Consider the following 8,896-nt stretch of genomic DNA (forward strand, 5'->3'; position numbering starts at 1 on the left):
GGTAAAGACATGGCACATGAGAAACATAAATTAACTAATAAAGACAACTAAGCGTGAGACTCTGACGTAAATTTTCCACGCATGCCTTATTTTTACCAAGGAGATTACCAGATAAAAGAGTAATATGAGATTTGGTCTTGCCGAGCAGCAACATGAGATCAAGACCGATAGACATTCTGAGACTCGAGAGAGTTGGAGATTAAACAAGCGAGATTCGAGGAACAGAGCCGATACACTACTTAGAGATTCAGTTGATAAAGCAACGAAATGATTTGCAAGGAAAAGACTCTGAGGTTCAGGCAGCGAGAGGTTAGTGTTGCACTGAATCACCTTTAAGATAAGGGCAAAGATGTCCGACAAGGATTTTTAGACAGGGTCTTCACACACAGGAGCAAGACATCCACGATATATGCAAGCGTTTAAAGGAACCAAGCTTGGACTCACGAGTCAAGCAAAAGCATGAATACACAAACATTCAAGGGCTAACAATCACACACATAGGCGCAAGGGGCAAGTCTCAGTCGAAGACGATGACCAAGATCCCATCCTCCTTGAACTACGCCACATCTGTCGGCGACAAATCCTGCAACAACACGAGGGTCGGGGTCGGTCCATCGTGCTCGCCTGGAAGCGGATGGAGACGCGGCGGTGAAGTCCTCGGCGATCTCGTCCCAGGTGAGCGCGGCGGAGAAGGCTCTCTTCCTGGGCAGAGCCCACCTCCTGCGGCAGCGACGGGAGCGGTTGCGGCAGGTGGCCTCCAGCCGCCGACGCGAGCGCCTTCCTTGTGGCTTCCGATCTCGACGCCAGTGGCGCGACAGTGGCGGAGCGGCGGGTGCGGATGTTCTAGGGGCACACGTCGAGATTGTGGCGGTACCCGGATTAGGGATCACGAGATTCGGAACGCGGGCCCCTCCCTCCCTCCCTCCCTCAGGGATGAGGTTTCTTTTTTCGGAAGAAAATAAAAGAGGCGCAGGGGAGCTGGCCGGGAATCGAAACGTGGGCAAGGTTGCGCGGTTGCACGGATAGTTGCGCGTGATGGAAGCCGCGGGATCGCAAGGAGGGAAAGGTGACCTAAAACTGTCACACCAAAAAAAGTGTCCACGTTTTATTTTTTAGTTGTATATAATATTATTTATATATATATATATATATATATATATATATATATATATATATATATATATATATAAAAGAGAAGATTATAGGATTTTGGCTTTATCTTCTGAGCCTTATTTTTTTTCCTGAAAGCGATATGATTTTGATCATGTTCGACTGCTCGGAAATACGCAAAACGTTTTAAACACTTCAATACCTATTTTCATTGGATGTGAACGAGGGCCGTAGCCAGCGTGATTTTTCAGTAAACAAATTTATCAAACGTGACAGCACTAGTGCGTTTCTGCTCATTTAAAAGGAACACCTTGCGAATGACATCAAATGAGCTGGCAGTGTGCCCAGCGTGCCTCAAAACGTTGCTAAGAGTCTGAGTTGGGTTACCACACTTAGGCATCACCAACAGTCAAAACATAGAAACAAATATACTTTCATGCATTAGCAAAACTCACCAATGGTTTTCGCTGTGCGCGTTCATCGAAGCCCAAACAAGGCGTCATATGCAAGGATATCCCATATGCACCAAGGCCATGACCTACCAGACAATGTCGCGTGACCTCCATCACTGCTGGAGAAGAAAACAAGGAGGGGACAAATCCGAAGATTATTACAACACAGGACATCTCATCTGACTATCTGTGTTCCCAAAAAAGAATAGCTACTTCTAAACGCGCCGCTACAATTCCCTTCACCTTCCGCAGCCTCACTTCTTAACCTCCTCATACTCTGCCTCCGGCGCCTGGTCGCCGCCACCCTGAGGTCCAGATCCTGACTGCGAGCTGCCAGAGCCACCACCAGACATGTGCTGTCCAATCTTCGAGACAGCCTTGTTGGCAGCCTCGAGCTTGGCCTTGATCTTCTCGATGTCATCCGAGGCCATCTCCTGGCGGAGGTCAGCGATGGCTGCCTCAATCTCGGATGCAACCTCTGCCGGGATCTTGTCCCTGTACTCTCCCAGACTCTTCTCGATGCTGTAGATAGTGGTGTCCGCATTGTTCCTGATGTCAATGAGGGCTTTCCGTTCCTGATCCTTCTGGGCATGAAGCTCAGCTTCTTGCACCATCTTCTGGATGTCAGCCTCGGACAGCCCACCCGAGGATCGGATGGTGATGTTCTGCTCCTTCCCGGTAGCCTTATCTTTGGCTGAGACGGTCACAATTCCATTGGCGTCGATGTCGAATGTAACCTCAATCTGAGGCAAGCCTCTTGGGGCAGGCGGAATGCCCACGAGATCAAATTCACCAAGAACTTTGTTGTCTGCAGCCATTTCACGCTCACCTTGCAAGACACGGATACCCACTTGGGTCTGATTGTCAGCAGCAGTTGAGAACACCTGCAAAATTGAAGCCCAAGATCAGATCAAAGCAGCACCACAGATATAAGGTGGTGACCGCTAGTGCTACATGAATCAGATCAGATCAATCAAAGTAGAAAAAGAAGAAGAAAAAATCCTATATGAATACATCGGACCTTCTAGGGAAACAATCACAAGAATAACAGAATGGCCAGTGAGTGTAGAGATTAGCAATAAAGCTCATAAAACACTTCACGTAAATGAACATGCAAGAAGCTTTTCATATGGGGCTGTATCAGAAACTCAACACACAATGAATGAGGCCAAACATTGCAACTTTGTGACCATACCAAAATAGTAACAGATGTGAAATATGTGTCTGTGTCAAGAAAAAATACACTCATGCAAGTTAAGGGATAATCAAACAAGATGAAACCGCATCCTGAGAAAGAATAGAGGTATGACAACTCACCTGACTTTTCTTTGTAGGGATTGTAGTGTTTCTGTTGATCAATCTGGTGAAGATACCACCGAGGGTCTCAATACCCAGTGACAGGGGAGTAACATCAAGAAGAAGAAGCTCCTTAACATCTCCACGGAGAATGCCACCCTGAATGGCAGCACCCATGGCCACAGCTTCATCTGGGTTGACTCCTTTGCTTGGGCTCTTTCCAAAGATTTCAGAGACTACCTCCTGCACCTTTGGAACCCTAGTCATTCCACCAACAAGAAGTACTTCATCCACCTCTTTAGTAGATATTCCGGCATCCTTCAAGCAGTTCTTGCATGGCTCTCTAGTCCTCTCAATCAGATTGTGTACAAGAGATTCAAATTTCGACCTTGTCAGTGTGATGTTCAAATGTTTTGCCCCTGAAGCATCAGCTGTTATGAATGGCAGATTGATTTCTGTCTGAGAAGTCGATGAAAGTTCAACCTTAGCCTTCTCAGCAGCTTCACGAAGCCTTTGCAGGGCCAATCTATCCTTTGACAGATCAATGCCCTCAGCTTTCTTGAAATCACTCACCAAGAACTCAAGTAGTGTGTTGTCAAAATCTTCACCGCCCAAGAAAGTATCACCATTTGTTGCTTTGACCTGAGTGGCAATACATAGAATCAAATCAGAACAGAGTGTAATTCAGAAAATGTTTGCACAATGAGTTAGTCTTGAAGGTCAAGAAGAGATACCTCAAAAACTCCGTTTGAGATCTCCAGAATGGAGATATCAAATGTTCCTCCTCCAAGATCAAATACCGCTATCAAGCCTTCCTTGTTGTTCATTCCATAGGACAGAGCAGCTGCTGTAGGTTCATTGATGATCCTTTCAACATCAAGGCAAGCAATTCGGCCAGCATCCTTTGTGGCCTGACGCTGAGCATCATTGAAATAAGCTGGAACAGTAATCACTGCCTTTGAGACAGACTTGCCAAGATAAGATTCAGCTGTCTCCTTCATCTTGGTCAGCACAAATGCACCGACCTGACTTGGTGAGTACTGTTTCCCATCTGTTGTTTCAACCCAAGCATCACCATTTGGAGCCTTCACGATTTTGAATGGCACCATCTTCATCTCTTTCTGTGTCTGTGGATCATCAAAGCGTCGCCCGATCATCCTCTTTGTTCCAAAGAAAGTATTCTGGGGGTTGGTTACTGCCTGGCGCTTGGCTGGAGTTCCAACAAGTCTTTCGCCCTTCTGAGTAAATGCAACAACAGATGGCGTTGTTCTCGCACCTTCAGCATTCTCAATAACTTTTGGGTTCTGCAGTCATTTAATATAATTACCTAATTTAGCAAAAAAACAAATATGGGAGACAAAGATCATAAGGGCGAAAATCCTTAGGATTAAGCTCACCTTTCCCTCCATAACAGCAACACATGAGTTAGTTGTCCCCAAATCAATCCCAATAATCTCATTTCCAGCAGCTTTTGCACTGAAAGCAGTTATCATGCAAATTAGCATTACTGAAGTCAGAAAAAATGTTAAAAACTAAGCAGGTGATAGTTATTACCTAAAAGGTCTTGCAAAATTTCCCCATTTTGAGCATACGTTGGCCGCACATGTTGACTGTAAGCTGGCGCCCAGCTGAAACAAGTACATTCAGAGACTTAGGGCCCGTTTGAATCCTAGAGGGATTATAAGAATCTAGATAGTAGATAGAGATTTTGAGAATCTGAATTTTGGACAGAAATAATCTGATCTGTTTGGATTCCCAGATAATAATCTTGATAGTGGATGAATTGGTACATGATAAATGTCAAGATACCAGCTTTTTCTGGAGATGATGATGACAGGATACCAGCTTTTTCCTGTCATCTCATCTCCAGAAAAAGCTGGTATCTTATTTACAGCCCCTGTTTGAATCCATTAGCACTAAAAATTAGCAGCTAAAATTAGTACTAGTGGATCCAAACAGATCTGCTAATTATTAACTAGGGAGTTGCTCACTATTAGTTCCATTAGCTGGTTTGGAGTTGCTAATAGGTACTAATAGTTCATATACACCTTGAACTCACTATCCAACCACCTATCCACCTATTAGGAACAGGCCCTAAATAAATCAAATAAAACTGAATATATCCACTGAAAAAAGAAAGCTGACAGGCCATAGCACAATGGCAATTTATTCATGGCTCACTCCACAACGGTATTGAGAATTTGAGATAACACCACTACTAATGCTAAGAAACCCCTGCACAGGGAAGCAACCCACAATTTGAGGGATAACACCATGTCCAAGTAAGCCATTCTATGTGCACAAGAACAGTTGCTCACAAATCGCGGCAGCCCATGGCTACTAAAGTTCTACCACAGCAGTAATCCAGTAACTACCCAGAACTGGACTAATCCATTAATACCCTCTAGTGCTTCGAATCTACAAGCACTAATCTACCCTCCGCGCCAAATCCACGAGAACGTGAGATCCCATCTAATCTACAATCACTCGTCCCCACAAACAATTCCTCCTCCGGATCAACATTATAACACTATATACCAACGACGAAACTGCTAGCCGAATATGAATGAAAGGGAATCACGGAGATGGAGGAAGGTAGAGATGATGGGCCTTACGGATCCGAGAGGGGACGCGAGCTCCCTTCGGCGCACGGCCCGGAGGAGCAGCGACGCCGCCATAGATGGCTGGTCCCGGGCTCTCGTGTGCGGAAGCAAGGGCGGCTGCGGCGAGGGTTTTGGAAGGGGATTCTTCGGGAGACGACTGGGGGAGGGGAAGGGGGTTGCAGCGAGGTGGCTAGTCGTGGTGGGCTTTATGAGGTCGTGACCACAGCGGCCGAATGCGGTGAAGAGTGGGCCGCCACGTCGGGCGGGTGCGATCGAGCGGCACCGCGCCGCCGCGGCCACGGAAGGCTGTAGAAACCACTCGACCGAGAACCAGGTTCTCCGAGGGTTTTCTTGCTTTTTTTCCAAGGCAAGGCAGTGGTAGGTTTCTCGAGAATGGGCCAACGCATGGAGCTCTTTTCCTATGTGCGGGCTGCCCATTTCACGGCCCAAGGCCCTAGCATTCTGTGACTTCTGTGAGACTGACCAAGATGGGCTAAAAAGTGGTTATTTTCCGGTTTTCAATTAAAAAAAAATCTAATTTATGGTTGGACCCCCTACCAGAGTTTGTAGATACTCTAGTTGCTTGCGATTTGGCTGAGCACTTGGTCATCAATTCAGGGCCATAAGAGCCTGTTAAGATAAAAAAAAAACTATTGTAGCAGTCTAATTTCCTCCCTAAACTTAAAAACTAGTTTCTTTTACCGAAAATAAATAGTCAAGATTTTAATTTGTTGTAAATTTAAAAAGTTCAAAAGTTTAGTAAATTTTATTATGATGCAAAACACAAGGTGTTACAATACATATGAGCATAAGGAGTGGGAGAAAGGGGAGGAGGCCAAGATTGATGATTATGATACAATGAATTTGAAAGATTCAGACGAGGAAGAAGACCTAGATGGCGATGACGACGACGAAGGAGGACATGATGGAAGAAGAGAAGGATATGAGGGAGAAGATATTTTGAAGAGGGTGATCACGGCAAAGGACGAGATGACGAAAGAAGAGGCGGACATTAGATAGAAGATTCATATGAACACAGTCCAACTAATTCTTTATTGGAAAGTTACAAAATTATAGTCATAACTTTTTAAGTGACAACTTGTCACTACAACTTCTTATCATAACTTTTTTGACCTTTTTTTAAAAAATTATATTTTCATAATTCTTAAATTTTGATAAGTTACTAAGTTATACTCACAACTTTTATGCATAACTTTTAGTAGAACAACTTATCACAACAACTTCTCATCATAACTTTTTTGACTTTCCTTTTCGAGACAACTTGTGTGCATAATTTTTTACGACCACAACTTGTCATCATAACTTCTCAATCTAAAGATAAGAAAATGGTTAGATTAATATGAAAACATGAAAAGGCAAAGAAAAAAAAACAAGAAAAGGGAAAAAAAGAAAATAAGAAATGAAAAAAAAGAAAGAGGGAATAAAATGAAACAAGAAAAAAGTGAGAAAACCACTTGTGGATGAAACATTGCTATAGAAAATAGAGATGACGTTGAGAGAAGATGTCAGATGCTCCGTCCACTTGCCTAGTAGGACCCACCATATGACTAGTGCCTAACATCATCAGGCGTGTGTTCGAATCGCGCGAATGACCGTGGAAATAGAATTGGGGTATGAACAAGAGGTGGCTGGGGATGCTGCATGGATGAGTTTAACCGAAACATGTGAGTTCATGTCACCATATAATTAAATAGGCAATGAGATTAGGCATTTTAGGTTGGTTCATGTAGATGTTCTTAGTGTTCCCAACTATATGGACATTCGCATGACCGGTAAGGTTGTATGTAATACCGGATTGTCTAGGAAATCACTTGTTCCTTCAGAACTATGCGGGGGAAGCACCATAGGTTGTATTGAATGTGTTACAATACCGATTGGGACTAGTTCCATCCATGCTACAATAACGACGTTACAATACCTGACTTCAGAACTATATGTGTCGATGTCCCGATCTTTGATTAATGTGTGTGTTGGCAATAGTACCAATGCACGACATCATCTTTCTCAAGCCCCTCGGTAAAGGGACGGTGGCGAACGCACAGGGCAAGCAGGAGGCGAGCAGAGTAGCGCGGCGAAGTGCTCAGAGCTGGCCGTGGCGCGGTGAACGAGGCGAGCGGTGGCAATAGGGTTAGATTTTAAGCTTGGAGAAATCTCCAATGTCCTCTAGCCCTAGAGTGATGGCCGAGGTGGTGGCTGGCCAAGTGATGATGGCAGTTCGAGGGCAGTGAGACACGACAACAGTGGCGCTGCCGGCTAGGCGATGGAGGAGAACTGGTGGGTGGGGTCAGCACTAGGGGTGATCGATTATTTGCTGCATTAGTGAAGGGCAGGGTGGCAGCGGCAAGAGGTGAGTGTCGATACAGAACCCATGGGATGCCCCATAAGGAAGGGAGAAGATCTAATCTAACTAAGATTTCTCTCCCTGTAATCTTAGTAGTAGTATTATTCTGTGATCCTACTAGGAACCTCATTATAAACCGACTATGACTCTGGCCTCCTGACTATATAAAGGAGGGAGGAGTTCCTGGACAACAGACAACGCAACGCAACACAACACTTCCCAATCAATCAAATGCAAAGGCTAACGCCGACTGGACGTAGGGCTATTACTCGATCACGGTTGAGGGCCCGAACCAGGATAAATCAACTGTCTCTTGCATTTACCGTCGAGTTCTTCATACGTCGAAGCCCAAACATACTGCCCCAGGTACCCTCGTGGCAGGCTATCGGTAGTGAAACATCGACAGCTGGCGCGCCAGGTAGGCTTTTGGTGAAACTGCATCCGAGAGCTCGACGGACCTTGACAACATGATCTTCTCGATGGGATCAACCTTCATCTTCGGTTCATGGATCTGCAAGGCAGACGATGATGGCAAGCTCCAAAACTATCTCCTTGAAGATTCAGATCATCATGAAGACCTTTCTATTTCGGCGACTACGATAGATCAACTCATTGGAAGATTCACGCGGCTCGTGATGTCTGATCCAACTCAGATTTCACGGCTTTACACATCCGACTCAAACTCAGGCTCCGCATCCAAGATGGAGTCTTACCTGAGTTCTTTCCCAATGGGGCTCCAGAATACGGCCTCGGCCTATCAAGAATACAACTCGGAGTATTCTCAAAGTTCTCTCAAGAAGCCAAAACCCTTTCTGTTCGGACTCCACAACATGGCAAAATCTTATCAGACATGGCTCAAAGGATCCCTCGATCTAGTGCTGGGAATGCCACTAAAAGGAGCTCAGGAAGGTCTCGTACTAACTATAACATCTCAAGACTGCATCGTTCACTAGCCAGGTTCCGTTCCTGAAGATAGCGGTACCCAACTAGTCGGCACGACGGCTACAACAATTCTACCCTACCAAGAAGGAGACTCGATCTGCGACCTTGAAGCCTCTACTAAAATCATCAAC

General features: G+C 45.1%; 1 protein-coding gene across 1 annotated transcript; it reads right to left on the minus strand.

The window, feature by feature from the left end:
* Positions 1–1,529: 1,529 nt before the first annotated feature.
* LOC136538762 (heat shock 70 kDa protein, mitochondrial-like) lies at positions 1,530–5,747 on the minus strand. The gene is made up of 6 exons (XM_066530719.1): positions 5,474–5,747; positions 4,413–4,486; positions 4,256–4,334; positions 3,593–4,162; positions 2,880–3,500; positions 1,530–2,446 (listed from the first exon to the last, which is right to left on the minus strand). Exons 1-6 carry the CDS (start codon positions 5,534–5,536, stop codon positions 1,817–1,819), a joined length of 2,037 nt encoding a protein of 678 aa, XP_066386816.1. The 5' UTR covers positions 5,537–5,747; the 3' UTR covers positions 1,530–1,816.
* Between the last annotated feature and the right edge of the window lie 3,149 nt (positions 5,748–8,896).

This window comes from Miscanthus floridulus, chromosome 2 (assembly GCF_019320115.1).
Source record: "Miscanthus floridulus cultivar M001 chromosome 2, ASM1932011v1, whole genome shotgun sequence".
Taxonomy (NCBI): Eukaryota; Viridiplantae; Streptophyta; class Magnoliopsida; order Poales; family Poaceae; genus Miscanthus; species Miscanthus floridulus.

Bases quoted from the DNA above. Each gene is read 5' to 3' on its own strand.
- LOC136538762 (XM_066530719.1), bottom strand. From the start codon at position 5,536: ATGGCGGCGTCGCTGCTCCTCCGGGCCGTGCGCCGAAGGGAGCTCGCG. The intron at 3,501-3,592 runs GTATCTCTTCTT...ATTGCCACTCAG, and splicing joins TCTCAAACGGAGTTTTTGAG to GTCAAAGCAACAAATGGTGA. The intron at 2,447-2,879 runs GTGAGTTGTCAT...TCAATTTTGCAG, and splicing joins TCCCTACAAAGAAAAGTCAG to GTGTTCTCAACTGCTGCTGA.